Here is a 17517-nt window from a genome sequence, read left to right on the forward strand (position 1 = left end):
CCCAGCAGAAATGCAGTTCTGCTGATGTTTCCCTCAGGTTTGGATTGAATTTGGACGCATCAAGCTGCCCCAGGGCTACCACCCCAACGATGTGGAGGAGGAGTGGGGCAAGCTCATCATTGAGATGCTGGAGCGCGAGAAGCTCCTGCGGCCGGCGGTGGAGAGGTGGGTGCTGTGCCCCTGGCAGGGACGTCCCCTGCTCCTTCCTCTTCCAAAACCCCTCTCTCACCTCCGTCTGTCATTCCAGGCTGGAATTGCTGCTACAAATCGCTAACAAAATCCAGAATGGTGCTCTGAGCTGTGAAGAAAAGCTCACCCTGGCGAAGAACACGCTACAGGCAGTGAGTGGGGAGTGGGGGTTTGCCCCTCCTGATTTTATTGATTTGTTGTTTTCCTGCTCTTGTTTTGTGTCCATCTCCTCTCCTCTCTTCTGCCTGGGGTGGTGGGTTCCCCCTGGAACGTTTTCCTTTCTTTTCTGCCCTTGAGCCTGTCCCAGAGGTGCTGTAGAGGTGGTGGCAGAAATTTGGTGATCCACAGATGACCTTGAGGACAGAGATGGGGAATGGGCTTGTCTCTGGGAATGCAGTAAGTGGGGCTGGACATCTGCAGAGGTGCTGGTGTGGAGGAGAACAGCACTTCTGGAACAGCTTGTTGAATATTTTTTGTTGTATAATGAGGCTTAAAACCCCCAAAATCTGTTTTATTTGCCTGGTGGAAAGGACTCAGTGGCAGACCCTGGGTAGGGAACAGGTTTCTGAAGAGATTTTCTTTGTTATAGGAGAAAAGAGATACCAGGAGCCCCAGCACTCTCGGACACCTGGGGCTTCTGGAATGGTCACTGCCACCCAGCAGCACCCAGGGTGGGCAGTGAGAAGGGACCACTGTGGTGGTGTTTACAGGGCTCTCAGGATGAGAATCTTGACTCCATGTTTCGGAAGGCTGATTTATTATTTTATTATAGATATTATATTAAAAGAAAATGATTTATTAAAACTACACTAAAGAATAGAAGAAAGGATTTCATCAGAAGGCTTGAAAGGAAAGGAATGGAATGATAATAAAATTTTGTGATTGATTAGAGAGTCTGAGACAGCTGGACTGTGATTGGCCATTAATTAAAAACAACGACATGAGACCAACCAAAGTGCCCCTGTTGCATTCCACAGCAGCAGAAAATCATTGTTTACATTTTGTTTCTAAGACCTCTCAGCTTCTCAGGAGAAAAAAATCCTAACAAAAAGATTTTTCATGAAAATGTGTCCGTAACAGACCACCACCAATATCTCTTGTTGGGGCTGCAGGTGTGGCAGGGGAGCTCCACCTGGAGGTGTTGTAAAAAACACCAACTTAAGAAGCAGGAAAACACTTGGAGAGGAGCTCTCTCTGTCCCTGACCTCCAGCCATGGAGCAGCTCCACGTTGGGGGAAAAGGGAAGGGTGCGGAGAAGGACGTGACGGGGGGCGGTGGCAGGGGATGCTGTGACCCAGCACCCTGTGCCTCTCAGCCCCACTCAGGGCTGAGGGGACTCCTCCTGAGCGTCCCCTGTCCCCGCAGGATGCTGCTCACCTGGAGGCAGGCCAGCCGGTGCAGCACGAGGCGGACGTGGTGGCGTTCCTGCAGGAGAGCGAGGGGCTCATCCGCCAGCTCCAGGTGGACGTGCAGATCCTCCGCGACGAGAACTACTACCAGCTGGAGGAGCTGGTGTTCAGGTGACCTTGAGAAGCTTCCTCAGGGCCTGCACAGCCCCTCTGTGTGGGGCACAGCCCCTCAGGGGCTGCACAGCCCCTCTGTGTGGGGCACGTGTGTGGTCACCGATTGCTGTGGTGTTTTGAGGGTCCCCAGGATGAAGTGAGAGATGAGAATTGACTCCAAATCATATCATAAAATAACAAATGAGAAGGCTGATTTGTTATTTTATGATATATTATATTATACTTATATATTATATTTATATTATACTTATATATTATATTATATTGATATATTAAAACTATACTAAAGAAAGAGAAAGGAGACATCAGAAGTTTAGACAAGAATGAGAATAAAAACTTGTGACTGATCAGAGTCCTGACACAGCTGGACAGGGATTGTTTATTAAATTAAAACAATTCACATGGAACCAATCCAAAATGCACTTGTTGGTAAGCAACCCCCAAACCACATTCCAAGCAATCAGGTAATTGTTGTTTAAGTTTTTTTTCTGAGGCTTCTCAGCTTCTCAGGAGGAAAGTCCTGGCAAAGGGATTTTTCAGAAAATATCATGGTGACACACGTGTCCATCTCCTTACCTGATATATGGTCTCCTTGAGCCAGGTCTCATAAGCTCTTGGAGATTTATTTCACACCCAAGATAGCTCAGCTGCCTTAGAAGGCACAAAATCAGCAGGACGGGTTCTGTGGTAGTGTTGGAAACAGAAAAGTTTTATTAAAAGGCAAAATAACAAAACTCTTTACAGAGAAAAACCCAGCCAGATGCAAGAGATCCTTGCTCCTACTAAAACACCTCACAAAAGCAATTAGTTTATTTGTTATATTCTTTTTCTAGTAAATTGCTCAGGTGGGACTTTTTGGCTCCTGCCCAATTGGCCACCCTTAAGTTTGAGGTGAAGTCCCCCAGGTGCTATGAGGTGTCTTTATCTAATGGAGGAGAGAAACATCTGGGCTTATTTCCTTTTCAAGGAGACCAAGGAGAGTTCTGTCGCTCTGTGACACATTCCCATCCTTACCCACTGCTTGCTTGCTTCCCCAGGATCATGAGGCTGCAGGACGAGCTGGTGACGCTGAGGTTGGAGTGCACCAACCTGTACAGGAAGGGCCATTTCTCCACCCTGGAGCTGGTGCCCACGTCCACACTGAGCACGACACACCTGAAGGGCGAGTCCCTGACCAAGGGGCTCCACACCTCCTCGGCCTCCTGGTTCAGGAAGCCCATGACCAGGACAGAGCTGGTGGCCATCTCCTCCTCTGAAGATGAAGGCAGCCTTCGCTTCGTCTATGAGCTGCTGGCCTGGGTGGAGGAGATGCAGGTGAGGAGATGCTGGGCCAAACCTCCTGATGTGGGAAGCTGCCCCCAGGCCTTTTCCTGCCTTTATCTGTGAATAGTTGCTTTGGTGGTTTGTCGTTTTTGGAGATCTGAGGCTTCTGTCTGGAGCTGGGTTTTCTCTCTTGTGGTCCTGCTGGCCAGTGGGGATCACAGGAGCCTCTCAAAGCTGGAGCTGGGTTTTCTCTCTTGTGGTCCTGCTGGCCAGTGGGGATCACAGGAGCCTTTCAAAGCTGGAAGCAGATCTGTGCTGATGCAGTCACTTTCCCACGTGGGTGGGAACCTTGTGTAGGCTGTCCCAGAAATATTCAGAGTTGGAGCACTGGCTTAGGATCTTCTACCAAGACTGGGAGGTGTTTGTTCCCTCTGGAGTGACCTGGGAGGATTCCTGGTGTCCCTTTGAGAGCAGAATGAGCAGTGCTGACCTGAGCCTCTTGGTTTCAGATGAGGCTGGAGCGGGCAGAGTGGGGCACTGACCTGCCAAGTGTGGAATCCCAGCTGGAGACTCAGAGGCACATCCACGCCAGCGTGGAGGACCTGGGCTCCAGCGTGAAGGAGGCCAGGATGTATGAGGTATGGTGGGGGACACCAGGCGTGGGAAATGAGGGAAATTGGGATCAGCTCTTGTGGGTCACTTTCCCGGGACAGAGGATTTTTAAGGCTGGAGCTTCTAAATTGATGCAGTGCTGCCCTGAGCCATCCTCTCCACCCTCCCCTTCCTCATGCAGAGCTGTGGAGAAAGATTTGGGGATGGGTTTCTGGGTGATCCTGTCCTGTGAAGGGTAACAGGAGCATTTCTCATCCTTCAGGGCAAAATGTCTCCGAATTTCCGTGCCAGCTACACAGAGACACTGGGCAAGCTGGAGACTCAGTACTGCAAACTGATGGTGAGTCTGGGGGCCCTCCCTGCTCCTAGGCTAGGGAGAGGGGAAAAAAAACATCAGAACAGAGCAGGGAGGAGGAATAATAAACCATTCTTGGTGTCCAGGAAACCTCCAGCTTCAGGCTGAGGCACCTGCAGAGCCTGCATGGATTCGTGTCCAGGGCCACTGCTGAGCTGATCTGGCTGAATGAGAAGGAGGAGGAGGAACTGGCCTACGACTGGAGTGACAACAACCCCAACATTGCAGCCAAGAAGAATTACTTCTCAGTGAGTGCTGGGAGGGCAGGTGCTGCTTTTGGTCCTCTGTGAAGCCCTCAGCTCCCAACAGACCCGAAATCCTGAGGCTGGATGCTCCCTCCCAGCTCCCTGAGCTTGTTGTGCCTGAACAGAGCTGATGGAAGCTCTCCCCAGAGCAGAAAGTGAAATGAATGTGTTGTTCAATTGAATTGCAATCAAAGAGGCATCAAAAGATGTATTTTTAGCATTATTTTAGAGCTCAAGGCATCTTGAACTAGCGGGGGCGAGGGGGGTAAGTCTGAGCCAAAGAGGAAAATTGATTCCTCTTTACAGCAGTATAAACAAATTCCCATCTTTCCACAATCACTGTGTGAAGCTGAAGAGGTCCCTGGGCAGGCTTCCAGTGCCTGTTTGGAGCACAGGAGGCAGATTCCTGTAGGGAACGGGGCTGTGGTGCCGTGCTGGATTCCCTGGCATCCACCGGTACCTCCTTTAGAGCTTCCACGCTGTGTTGGTTGGACACGTGGTCTGAGTGAGGTCCCAGGGCTGAGATTTGGGCTTTCCCTCCTGCAGGAGCTGACAGCAGAGCTGGAAGAGAAGCAGGACATCTTCCGTTCCCTCCAGGACACGGCTGAGCTGCTCTCCCTGGAGAACCACCCGGCCAAGCAAACCGTGGAGGTGAGCAGGAACCTGGGCGGTTCCCAAGGGTCAAATCACCTCAGCTGGAACTGGGAGAGTCACTGCCTCACCCCACAGTGCCTGATGAGGTGTTTTGTGGTGGCAGGACATCAGTGCAGTGGTGGAGCTTCTTAATTTTGGGAAGTGGCCATTCCCAAATAATCGCCACCTCAAATTAGGACACAAACAAACAGAGAATGAGCCTGGCAGAGCTGTGGGGTTCCCAAGGGTCAAATCACCTCAGCTGGAATTAAAAGACTCACTGCCTCACCCCACAGTGCCTGATGAGGTGTTTTGTGGTGGCAGGACATCAGTGCAGTGGTGGAGCTTCTTAATTTTGGGATTTTGGGAAGTGGCCATTCCCAAATAATCGCCACCTCAAATTAGGGCACAAACACACAGAGCATGAGCCTTTCCCACAGAGAGGTGGTGCAGAGAATGGCCTTGGCTGCCCTGGGGTCATCCAGGCTTCCAGGGACACTGTGGTGGTGAAGCAAAGGGCTGTGGGAACCTTTTCCATGGGGTAAAAGCAAAACTGTTCCTGCCTCTGGCATCGTGGGTGACATGGGGACACTGAGACAGGGTCTGCCATCTCCTGTGTCCAACCCCTCCTGGCTGCAGCCAGATTTTGGTCATTTCTGTCCCTCCCTCAGGCTCCTGTATCCTTGCTGTTTCCCTCCTGGCTGTCAATTCCCTATTCCAGTGCCTTTTCCTGTGTTTTCCACAGGCCTACAGTGCTGCTGTGCACACCCAGTGGCAGTGGATCAAGCAGCTCTGCCTGTGCGTGGAGCAGCACGTCAAGGAGAACGCTGCCTATTTCCAGGTATTTGGGGCCAGATTCCCTCAGTCCCATCTGCTGAATCCCACTCCATGAGCTCCTCACACTGCTGTTGTCCTTGATGGAGAGGAAGAAGGGATTTTTTTTGCCCTCTGGAATATCTGTTTAGCTGCTCCCTGGGCATTTCTAGGGGAAAAAGGGATCAACAATTCCCTGTAGTTCTGCTCATCCACGTGGGATGGTCCTACCCTTGCAGCCCTAAAGCCAGAGAGCAGTGTCAGGAGCTGCTGGCTGAGCCTTTGGGGTGCTCCTTGGCTGTCTCCAGGCTGCTCAGGGGGCTTGCCCAGGTCCCTGTGACCCTTTTTGCTTTGGCAGTTCTTCAGCGACGCCCGGGAGTCGGAGGCGTACCTGCGGAACCTGCAGGACTCCATCAAAAGGAAATATTCCTGCGACCACAACACGAGCCTGACGCGGCTGGAGGACCTCCTGCAGGACTCCATGGTGGGTTCTCTGACACCCAGCACCCTGCTCTGGTTGCCTGGGACACCTCTTTGCTCCCCAGGGAGAGCTGAGCTCTTTATCCCCACAGTTTGGTGGGATGTGGTTTGTGTTCCACCTCAGGCAGTGATTTGCTTGCCCTTGGAGCTGCTGAATGAGCTGCTGCAGGCTGTGCTGGCCACAGTTGTGTGGTGTAGCTGGGGTTGGCCACTGTCATTTGGAGGCACCATCTGACCTCTGTGTGTCCTCAGGGTGAGGAGCAGGCTGTGCAAGATCACAACCTGAGCTGCTCCTGCCCCAGCCGTGCCCATCCTGCTGGAGTCCTCCTGACCAAGGCAGGGCCTCTAGGATGCTCCTGGTTCTGCTTTTTGGAGCTGGTGGAGAAAGGCCTGCTCTTTATCCAGCCCAAATCCTGTGTTAATCCATGCTGCTGGATGGGGGGAGAGCCAGGGCAGCCTGGCTGTGATCTCTGAACACGTGGCCTGGCTTAGCTGAGCAGAGCAGAGCCCAGGCCGTGGCACTGTCACCTTCTTGCCTGATTTGGCCTGAAAAAAAACCAACCTAAAAACAACCCCCAAGGAGCAAAGCATCAGCTGGTGTTGGACAGCAGGGTCAGGGGAGGATCTGGGCTGTGGCTGAAGTGCTGAGCTGTGGTGGCAGGGTCAGGAGGTGACACTGAGAGTGTGGAGGCAGGTGGTCACCCAGAAGGGCACAGCAGGCTGTCCCCAGAGGCACTGGGGTGCCCTTACTGGGGGTGATGGGTGCATCAGCACTGGCTTCTCTCCTGGAGGCCTGGGGGCTCCCCCATCCTCTCTCAGGGTAGTCCTGGTCTGTCTCTGGTGCTGCCAGGACCTGGAGCAGCCAGGCTGGCTCCCAGGGTCTGTGTTTGGGAGCCCTGGCACATCTGGGGTGGGAGAGGCTGTTCTGGGCAGCCAGAGAGTGGCCACAAACCCAGGACTGGGGCAGCTGCCCTGAGCTCAGCTATATTACTCTTTCTTACCTAATAAGTGAAAGTTGTATTTCTTCCAATCATGCTCCCTGGGAGACAGGCACAGGTAGTTTATTTAATCATTTATTCTTTTATTTTAATTTTATTTAATTTTATTTTTTTTAACCATGAAATTCTCCTCCACTGTTTTAGCACACTAACCAACCCCAGAGTACCAAGCATGAGGGAGAACCTTTTCTGGGATCCTTTGTTTTTGAAACCTTTGCCGCAGCCAGCAGGGGCTGAGCTGTCACTACTCACACGAGCTGCCAGTGTTGTGATCTGCACATGTCTCCAGAGGCTGTTCCAGGGGAGCTTTGCCACCATTCCCCCCTGGGCTGGCGCCATCACCTCACCCAGCAGGGATTTGTAGGAATAAAATTTCCTGCAGCTGGCAGATTTCTCCCCAAAGCCAGAGGCCTGTGCGATCGCTCCACCCCGAGCCCCTTCTCCTGAGATGTTTGATCCCCATAATTCATCATCTCCCATTCCAGCCGTTGGTTTAAACACCCTTTCATCCTTTGCTTTAGAGAGGGAGCATGCTTCCCTGGGCTCTCTTGCAGGCAGCCAAACATCCCCAGCTTTGGGCTGGACATTGTCCTGCTCTCAGCCCCTCACAGCTCCTGGGACTTTGTTTTGGTGGATGTTGTGTTCTTTTGGTTTTTTTTTTTTTTTTTTCCCTTTTGAAAGAAAACATTTTCTTGTCCTACCAGCCAGAGAGGCAGAGGTGTGCATGTGGCTTTGCAGGGCAGTGGGAGTAGCAGTGATGTCCCATCCCATCTCCTGAGCCCTCTTCCCGCCCTGCCAGGGCAGCAGGATCTCCTGAGGCGTTTGCTCAGCCCTTGCAGGCCAGCACTGGGGTGGGGGGCGAGCTGAGCTGCCTGGCACAGGCCTCCCCTCACCACCCTTGAGCAGCCCATCCTCCTTGTCCCTGCCAGGATGAGAAGGAGCAGCTGATCCAGTCCAAGAGCTCTGTTGCCAGCCTGGTGGGACGGTCCAAAAGCATCGTCCAGCTCCGGCCCAGGAACCCAGAGCACGCTGTGAAGAGCACCATCCCCATCAAGGCTGTCTGTGACTACAGGCAGATCGAGGTGAGGGCTGCCAGGGTGCTGGTGGCACTTGGGAAGGGAAGGCAGGGACAAGGGAGTGACACCCGGGGTGGTTTAGGATGAGAGCTGTAGGATCTGTCAGTGGAAAGCAGGAGTGGGAAGACAGGGGGAGGGAAACAGCAGGGATGTTTTTCCTGGAGCAGATTTCCACGTCTCAGATTTATTCTGGGCAGGAGCTGGAGTCCTTTCCCCTTCCAAGGAGGATGGGCTTCATCAGGCTGAGCCAAACAAGCCCGTGGGTGGCAGCCAGCTCCTCCCTGTGACTTCCCTGTCCCTTCCTCTCCCGGCACGAGCATGCCGCGCTGCCTGGCGCCGTTCCAGGCTGCTGCTCCATTAAAACACATCCATCTGTGGATTTCTGGGAGCTGGCTCACCCCCAGGAGAGGGGCTGGCAGCAGGGACAGGCGTGCACAGCCCTGCTGCTGGTTTCTGATGGGCTCCTGGTGCTGGTGCTGTCGCAGATCACCATCTGCAGGAACGACGAGTGTGTCCTGGAGGACAATTCCCAGAGGACCAAGTGGAAGGTGATCAGCCCCACAGGGAATGAGGCCATGGTGCCTTCTGTCTGCTTCCTGATCCCCCCACCCAACAAAGAGGCCATCGAGATGGCCAACAGGTAACTTGGTGGCAGTCACAAAGAGATGGGATGGTGGGGATGGAGGTGTGAAGGTGGTTTGTGGTGAGGAAGGGAATCCCTCCTGGTTCTACAGCTGCAAACTCCATTGCAGAGACTGCTGCTGTAGCTTGCAAAATGAAAAAAAAAAGACAATTTGGGAGGAGGGATCCCCCCAGGGATCTCTGGCACTGAGCAGCAGGAGCATCACTCCCTGTGTGGTGCCAGACTGGGGTCACTGGGCTGACGGGCTGCTCTCTGCCAGTGATGGCTGGAGGATTAGCAGGGTCAGGGCTGGGTTTGCTGGGAAGATCCAGGGCTGATGGAGCTGCTCCTTTCCCCTTGCAGGGTGGAGCAGCTGTACCAGAAAGTGATGGCTCTCTGGCACCAGCTGCACATGAACACAAAGAGCCTCATCTCCTGGAACTACCTGAGGAAGACATAGCCCTGGTGCAGAGCTTCAGCATGGAAAAGGTACAGAGGAACTTCCCTGCCTGGTTCTGGGGTTGTGCTGCTCTCCAGGCTTCTCTGTGTGGCCAAAGAGAGGGGAAAACCAGGGAGTGGGGAAATCAAGGGTCTTTACACCTGGAACAGCGCACACCTTGAAAAGGGTCACGGTTTACAGCTATAGGGAAAAGGGGAACAGTTTACACCTTGAAAACCTGAGTTTGAGGGTGCTGTGCAAAAGGATTGCAGCTTTTCCCAATAAAAAGAGCATTAGGAGTTTGCTGCTGCTGAGAGATTGTGGATTGAACATTTCATTAGGGAGTGAGCACTGGCTGGGGGGAGGCATGGAGGATTTACCTCTTCCCCCTCTGAAAATACCCCTCGGGCAGATGAAGGCGGTTCAGTTGGCATGCAGGATGTTGTTCCTGATGTTTGGACGTGCCTCTTTTTCCACTCACAGCTGAGATCCTTGGCTCAAGGGGAGTGTCAGCAAGCCCTGAAGAGCCTGCAGGGCCACTACGAGGATTTCCTGCAGGACAGCCGGGACTCAGAGCTCTTCTCCGTGTCGGACCGGCTGCGCCTGGAGGAGGAAGTGGAGTCTTCCAAGGAACACATCCGGCAGCTGCTGGAGTCCATGGAGAACGGTGAGCTTCAAAGGGCCTGATGCTTTAACCAGGAGCTGTGGGAGCTCATACACAAAGGATTTATGGGATGGCTTCGTGTTCTCCTTTTCCTGAGCTAGCTGGTTGATGGTGTGAGCAGCTGCTCTCATTATTCCTCCATCTATCCATCCAAGTGTTCGGCCTTTGTCCTGCACTGCTCCTGCAGAGAGGCCTTGGCTTTGCAGCTTCAGCTGGGCTGCTGAGTCCTCTTCCCCTTGGAGTGTTGGCAGAGGGGATGCATTCCAAGCAAGGAGCTCTTCCTGCAGTTAGTCTTTGGGATAATACACGTGGTGGTGGCACTTGTGACACCGTGAGTCCCACCAGGAGCCAAGACTCCGGTCCTGTGGCTGGACTCACTTCCAGAAGGAGATGATTTAATGATTTAATTCAGGTGTTTTCCACCTGAGCTCAGAAATGGAGGTGTCCAATTAAGGTGTTTTCTACCTGAGCAGAGATGCTCAGAGGCTGCACTCAGCTCTGGGCATTCCAGCAGGTCACGTTTGGGACAGCTACTGACCAGCACTGCTTGAGCTGCTGTTGTGTGTGTCTCTGCCTTGCAGAGGACAAGGATGAGACCGTTGCCAGGACGTACCTGTCTGAGCTGAAGAACATCCGCCTGCGGCTGGAGGAGTGTGAGCAGCGGCTCGTGAGCCGCATCCAGGCCCCGAGCGGCGCCCGGGCAGACGGGGACACCATCCAGGAGAACACCCTGCGCATGGCAGAGCAGGAGGTCAGGCCTGCTGCTGGCAGCTGGGCAGGGCAGGGCTGAGAGGGACACACGCCCAAAAATAGCTGTGGCTCCTCTGTGTGGCCGAGGGGATCCTGGGGTTTGAGGGGATCCTGGGGTTTGAGGGGATCCTGGGGTTTGAGGAGATCTTGGGGTTTGGGGGAATCTGGCTGTGCAGAAGGCAGCAGGGAAGCTCAGCAGGTGGGCAGCCTGCTTCATTTCCTGACAGCTCCTTAGCCAAGGGCAATCCTGTTTTTTTCCCTGTTTTTTTTTTCCCTGTTTTTTTTTTCCCTGTTTTTTTTTTCCCTGTTTTTTTTTTCCCTGTTTTTTTTTTCCCTGTTTTTTTTTTCCCTGCTTTTTTCCCCTGCTTTTTTCCCCTGCTTTTTTCTCCTGCTTTTTTCCCTGCTTTTTTCCCCTGCCCGTTTCCCTTTCCCCCTGCCTGTTTGTTTCCCTGCCTGTCTGTTTGTTTCCCTGTTTTCCCTGCCTGTTTTCCCTGCCTATTTCCCCTTTTCCCTGCCTTTTCCCTGCCTCTTTGGGCTCTCCTTTCACGCTGTCTGTCCCCCTGCAGCGCACACAGGAGGATCTGCAGCAGCTGCAGTCAGAGCTCCGGGTTGTGTCTGAGAGGTGCTACAGCTTCCTGGACAAAGCTCCTGCAGGGCCCAGCACGCCCCACCTGCGCTCAGAGCTGGACTTGGTGGTGAACAAGATGGAGCAGACACATGGGCTGTCTTCCATCTACCTGGAAAAGTGAGTTGGGGACGTGCCTCTGTTCCCAAACGCCCTTTTGAGTGTTCCCAGTTCACTAAAGGCCTTATTCTGCCCCTCCAACACACCTTGTGGTGGATGTAGCTGAATCCATCCCCCTGCAGCACGTGGTGCAGCCTCCAGATCCGTGCCACGCCTGGGATGATGCCACTGTGTTCTGTTTGATTTGCCAGGTTGAAGACGGTTGACATCATTATCCGCAGCACCCAAGGAGCAGAATCCCTGGTCAAAGGCTACGAGGTGAAGCTGAGCCAGGAGGAGGCTGTTCCTGCTGACCTGGCAGCCATTCAGACCCACAGGACAGCCCTGCAGGTTGGTGATTAAGAAGGAGGTTTTGGCTGTGTTTGTAATTGTGTTGGGGGTGTTCTTGAGGTTGTTGGATACAAGTGGAAATAGGATGAGGGTGGAGAGTGTTGTTACTGTTAAGAGTATGAATGTGTTTAGGACTAGGAGCAAATTTTTTTCTGCTGAATTTGGACTGTGGGACGTTTTTCTTGCCTTGATACATTTTTATTAGAGGGTTTTGTGCTGCTGATCTGAGAGCCCTGATTGCTTTGTGAGTGTAGAGGAGGTGCTGTGGCTTGTGCTCTGTCTGCTGCTGTAGGGTATGACCTGCACCAATCTGACCTGGGAGCATGTTCCCCTTCATTCTACACCTCCCAGTTCTTTGCAGGTTAAGGAGAGGGGCAAAATAAACCCATTAATCCCTTCCCAGTGTGTCACCTCTGGCTGGGAGGACATCTCTGGCTTGGTCCCTTCTGCTTTCAGTGACACTGACCCAGTGCTGTCTCCTTTTGCAGCAATGGCTCGGGGAGGTGAAGGACAAGGGCTCAGTGTTCTCCACGCTGGAAGAGGAGATGGTGAAGGCAAAGGAGGTGGGGGAGCAGCTGTTCAGGCTGAGGCAGGAGCGCAGCATCGACCTGGAGCGCTTCCAGGAGAAGGGGAGCCAGCTGTGGGACCGCTGGCAGCGAGTGTGCGCCCAGATCGAGACCCGGTGAGGCACCTCCTCCCTCCGCTGCCACATTGACTCTCACCCTTCAGCTGACACCTTGGGTCAGGCTTGGTGGAGGTGAAATTTTTCCTGCTGGGATTTCACCCCCTCTCCTCTTACCTGTGGTGGTTTTCCTCTCAGCCACACGGAGCTGGAGAGCATCCAGGAGGTGCTGAGCGATTACCGGCAGTGCCACAGCGCCCTGATCCAGTGGATTGAGGAGATCACAGCCCAGCAGGAGCTGATGAAGCCTGGCCAGGCTGAGGACAGCCGGGTGCTGTCGGAGCAGCTCAGCCAGCAAACGGTGAGGCAGGACCTCGTGATGTCTCCTTGCTGCCGTGACCGTGTCACTTCTTTTCATCTCTGAGCTTGGGAATATGAAAAGCAGCAGCAGGGAAGGGGCTGCAGGCCTGAGCTGGGATGTCTGGGAAGTGGAGGAGCCCTGCTTGGCTTGAGGTGCAGATGAGGTCATGTGTGAAAAATTGGAGAGTGTAAAGATTTTACCCAAAAGTGCAGGGATGTGAACCAGAATTCTGCTCACGTCCCCATGGCTGCTGTCAGAGGATCCTAGAAAGGTTGGGTTGGAAGGGACCTCCAAGATTGTCTTGTTTCCATCCTCCTCCCACGGGCAAGGACACCTTCCACTATCCCAGATTGCTCCAAGCTCAGTCCAACCTGACCCTGAACGCTTCCAGGGTTGGGGCATCCACAGCTTCTCTGGGCAGCAACTCAGCCAATCTATTCTGACAACCATTTTTACTTTGAATTTCCTTGAAGGCTTTGGCTGCAGAAATTGAGAAAAACCAAGCCAAGCTGGACCAGTGTCAGAAATTCTCCCAGCAGTACTCGGCTGCTGTCAAGGTACAGCTCCTGGCTGGGGTGGGCTGGGCAGGAGCAGCCCTGGCAGAGTTTGCAGATCTCACAGGCTCCACATCTCCCTACCTTTTCAGGACTATGAGCTGCAGCTGATGACCTACAGGGCCTTCGTGGAGTCGCAGCAGAAGTCGCCCATGAAGCGCCGGCGGATGCTCTCCTCCTCAGATGCCATCACCCAGGAGGTAGGAACCCACCTCAGCTCAGCAGGGGGAAAATTTTGGGGTGTTCTTCCACGCCCAGCAAAACCACCCAGCAGCCTCTGTGAAATGAGCTCCTTCCTGCTGAACTCTCTTGTATAAATAAAGTTTCCACCCTCGCTGTTTTTTCCAATAGCCAGAGAGGATGGCTTAGTGCCCTAAGCACCAGGTATGCCATACCTTGACTCCTGGGAACCCCTGGGTCAAATCCAGCAGGGTCGGCTCAGCCCTTCAGCCTTGCTCGAGGTAAATAACCAGAGCACCATGCAGTGTTGCTGTGTGTGCATCTTTGGGATGAGAACCTTTTAGGGCCCCGAGCTCCTGTCTGCTCTGTGTGGATATATCAGAGATCCCAGCAGCCCTCTGTAAGAGTCGAGCACCCGCCCCAGTGTCCGTGGCAGGAGTGTCCCCTCGCTCCAGTGTCGTGCAGCATGCCTTGTGTGGCCACCACCACCCTCCCCAGCAGACTGGCTGCATTCCATTGGTGCCATCCCGGCTCTGCCAGGTGCCCTGGGGGGCTCCTGAGCCAGAGGTGCCTCATCCATGTCATGTACTGTGAAGGGTGACACTCTGGATCTGCCAGCAGGGCTGATGCACTCCCTTTTCCCTCTGTTCTCCCCTCTGTCCCTTGGCAGTTCATGGATTTGAGGACTCGTTACACGGCCCTGGTGACTCTGACCACCCAGCACGTGAAGTACATCAGCGACGCTCTGCGGCGCCTGGAGGAGGAGGAGGTGAGGGCATGGGGCACACCTGGGCCTGTCCCCCACATCCCCCCAGGGTGCTGCTCCGTGCTGAGGGAGCAGCATCTCCCTTTGCTCCCCCTTTGGAGATCCCTTTTGACGTGGTTGTCTTCCTCCTTCCTCCTCTTTTTGCAGAAAGTGGTGGAGGAGGAGAAGCAGGAGCACGTGGACAAGGTGAAGGAGCTCCTGGGCTGGGCCCTGGGCTTGAAGCAGAGTGTGCAGGGCAGAACAGCTGCTGCTGGGAGCAGAGAGCTGGGAGACATTGAGAAATCCATCTCAGAGCAGCAGGTAAAGCAGGGCTGACACCAGACCCTGAGGTTTAACTTCTGCACTTTTTTTTCACAGCTGCATTAAGCTGCTTTCTTTCTTTTTTACATTTTGTTTCCAGGCCCTGAATGAGGAGCTGATTGGAAAGAAGGAGCAGGTCTCTGAGGCCATCAAAACTTCCCAAATCTTCCTGGCAAAACACAGCCACAAGTGAGTGTGACCAGGGAGAGAACAGGGGCTGGAGATGAGATTCCTTAGAGCTGTGGGTCCATGGGATCCAGCACCTGACTCCAGTTAAAAACAATGAGCTGCACACCAGTTTTCTTCTTTATTGTCTGCAATGAGATCTGTGAAATGTGCACTCACTTATGCTGTGGGACAGTATTAATCCTCTTTAGTTGAGATGCAGACACATATATTGGAGGATTTGATTGTTACAATTCAGGTTGGTTATCCTGGCAGGTTAGTGAGCAGGGCAGGGAGAGGAAGGGACTCATGGTGGATTTGGCCTTTTCCTGTGCTTGGAAGGATGTGGTAATTCTGTGGTTTGGGCAGTACCCTGAGATATTTCCCCTTCCCCTTGCAGGCTTTCCCAACCAGAAAAGGACCAGATTTCTGCTCAGATTGGTGCTCTGAAGGAAACCTACCAGGCTCTCTGCAGCAACTCCACGGAGCAGCTCCAGCAGCTCCAGAGCCAGCTGGCTCAGGAGACAGAGCACAAGGTACTGCTCCCTGCTCAGCCCTGTTCACTCCTCACCTTCCCTCCTCAGGATGTGGAAAAGGTTTCATTTTGTTGTGTTTCTCTGGCCACTGGCCACTCACAGCCTCTTGCACGAGCCTTCTCTCCTGTTCATGGTCACCCACAGCATCTGGTGGTGCCTGGAGGCCAAGCAGGAGCTGTTGTGAGAGTTGTCCTTTGGTTGCCATCAGGGCCCTGCCCTCTGCACGAGGCTTGTTAGTGCTTGGTGAGCAGGGTGGCAGATGGAGTTCTGCCCTGGAAATGTCCCCTTGAGGAAATCTGTGTCCTCTGAGGGCTGTGAGCTCAGAGGGCTCGGTCCCACTGCGGGCAGGGGCTGCAGGAAGGTGGGACTCGCTCAGGGTCTGGCCAAGGGTTTTTCTCAGCAGCTCTTCCATGTGGAAGGCAATTACACTATCCAGCCCCTCAGCTGAGCTGGGAGACCTTCAGGACCTGTTCCCTGTTCGCATCCACCAGCCCCATCCTTGCAGGGAGGGCTGGAAGCACATCCTTATTGCCTCTGTTCCAGCTGTCATTCACAGATTTACGTGTGCCTGTTCTCTAAGTGTATATTCATGTGTCAATGGATATTTTTGTGTGTTTGCTTGCTGGCTCCCTGTACCCTGAAGCAACAGCCCGCTCACATCTGGCTGTGAGATGCAGGTTTTGGCTCTCAGGTCTGTGAGTGAAGCCCTGTTCAAGCCACTCATGGGGAGAAGGTGGCAGAGCTGCTTTTTTTTTTTGAGATCTTCCTGTCCAGCTTTAACCTAAAAATGTAGTGTTTTGCTCCAAACTGGACTTTACAGCACGTTCCAGGTGTTTCAGAGCAGGAAATGATTTATTTTATTGCAAGCCCTTTAGCCCTTGTGCTGGCAGCAGAAAGGTGAACAAATCATTTTGTTAAGCCATCACAGATTTGCTGCAGCCTCCCTGTGGAATGGATGCTTTTTTTTTTTTCCTTTCCCTTTTCCTCCCTTTTGGTCAGGAAAATTATTTTAGAGCAAAAGCCTTCTCCAGGGCTTGTCAAGCTGTTTTGGTACAGCACGAGGCTGCTTTGGGGCTGGAACAGTTTTCACTCACAGATTTGATGAAGCCCAGGCAGCAAAACAAGAGATGGCAGTGGGGCTTCACCTTAAATCCCCGTCTGCAAAACCATCCCTGCAGCTCTGCTGCGGAGCTGTTGCTTCACTGTAGAGGGAGCATGAAGAACTCTTTAACATTTGCTTGCTGGAAACATCCAACTGTCAGAAAGAAGTTACAAAAGACCAGAAAAATGCAAAGCAGAGCGCGCTAAATTGAGCATGATGTGTCCCTGTATGGTTTGTGTTTCATGTCAACTGTTTTTAAGATTAACTGACATCCTTGCTTACAAGTTTAACTAACCCCCCTGGGATTTAAACAAACAAACAAAACACACAAAAGGGAAAGAGGACGGACCTGTGTGTGGGGTTCTTTTTGCAAAGCAAAACAGTCGCATGCTGGACGCTAACCCCAAGCTTTACACTGTGTGTGATACGGCTGAACTGCTCCATAAGGCTCTGTCTTTAACTGCTCAAGGCACACCCTGCAAGTCGGTAAGTAAAAGCCTTTTACTCCCCTCCCTCCCATCCATCTCCTTTTTTGATCTTGCTCTTTTGTTTTCCCCCCTTTCCCTCTTTTCTCTGTCTTTCCACGTCTCTGAGTATGCACGTCAGGGTCTGGCGATGGTGGTGGAGAGCTGAGGTTGTCCCAGCAGGTTCCTCCTGTCCCCACAGCAGGGTGTTGGGATGCAAAAGGAATTCATTCCATAGTCCTGATTCCCTCCTTGCTGTCCCCACAAAAATCTTGGAGTGCTTGGGCCAGCCTTATACCCAGCCAGTGGCACTGGGAGAAACCCAAACGTCCAAAGAGCCTTTGAACAGAGACACTTTCTCACCTAAATTATCACCCTCCCTGTGGGGATAGCTGCAAGAAAAGCCCCTCCAAAAAACACCACAGTAGTTGGTGTGGTCCCAGTTTGTCACTGTTTTCATGCTGGAACCTCCAACTTGTTCCATTTCTCCCCTGGCCCTGTCTGAGGAGCAGCTTAGAGGTGCTGGAGTGGGACCATGGCCATGCCTGGGGAGCTGTCCTGCTCCTGCCCTGATGCATGGCTGGGAGCTGCTCCATGGCACGGGGCTCTGTGCTGTTCCCCACCCATCCTGGCACTTGGGATTTGCTTGGGAAGTGCAGGATTTTCAGCATGGCAGGAATCAGCATGGAGGCTGTGCTGGGAAAGGTTCCTCTTTACCCCACAGTGGGTG

The 17517-nt window shown here is 53.2% G+C and overlaps 1 protein-coding gene across 1 annotated transcript in view; it reads left to right on the top strand.

Annotated features, from left to right (window-relative positions):
- The window catches only part of MACF1 (microtubule actin crosslinking factor 1), a 113842-nt gene that overhangs the window by 19695 nt on the left and 76630 nt on the right, over nucleotides 1–17517 (top strand). Inside the window, 26 exon segments of the mRNA XM_054517241.1 lie at nucleotides 38–165; nucleotides 248–341; nucleotides 1555–1709; nucleotides 2750–3026; nucleotides 3485–3613; nucleotides 3850–3927; nucleotides 4029–4190; nucleotides 4734–4838; nucleotides 5566–5661; nucleotides 5992–6117; nucleotides 8041–8193; nucleotides 8673–8827; nucleotides 9173–9258; nucleotides 9261–9298; nucleotides 9732–9915; nucleotides 10494–10663; nucleotides 11229–11407; nucleotides 11599–11737; nucleotides 12226–12419; nucleotides 12558–12720; nucleotides 13194–13277; nucleotides 13367–13474; nucleotides 14125–14223; nucleotides 14368–14520; nucleotides 14621–14709; nucleotides 15086–15221. Of these exon segments, the coding sequence (XP_054373216.1) occupies nucleotides 38–165; nucleotides 248–341; nucleotides 1555–1709; nucleotides 2750–3026; nucleotides 3485–3613; nucleotides 3850–3927; nucleotides 4029–4190; nucleotides 4734–4838; nucleotides 5566–5661; nucleotides 5992–6117; nucleotides 8041–8193; nucleotides 8673–8827; nucleotides 9173–9258; nucleotides 9261–9298; nucleotides 9732–9915; nucleotides 10494–10663; nucleotides 11229–11407; nucleotides 11599–11737; nucleotides 12226–12419; nucleotides 12558–12720; nucleotides 13194–13277; nucleotides 13367–13474; nucleotides 14125–14223; nucleotides 14368–14520; nucleotides 14621–14709; nucleotides 15086–15221 (3480 nt within the window).

Source organism: Molothrus ater, chromosome 24 (assembly GCF_012460135.2).
Source record: "Molothrus ater isolate BHLD 08-10-18 breed brown headed cowbird chromosome 24, BPBGC_Mater_1.1, whole genome shotgun sequence".
Taxonomy (NCBI): domain Eukaryota; kingdom Metazoa; phylum Chordata; class Aves; order Passeriformes; family Icteridae; genus Molothrus; species Molothrus ater.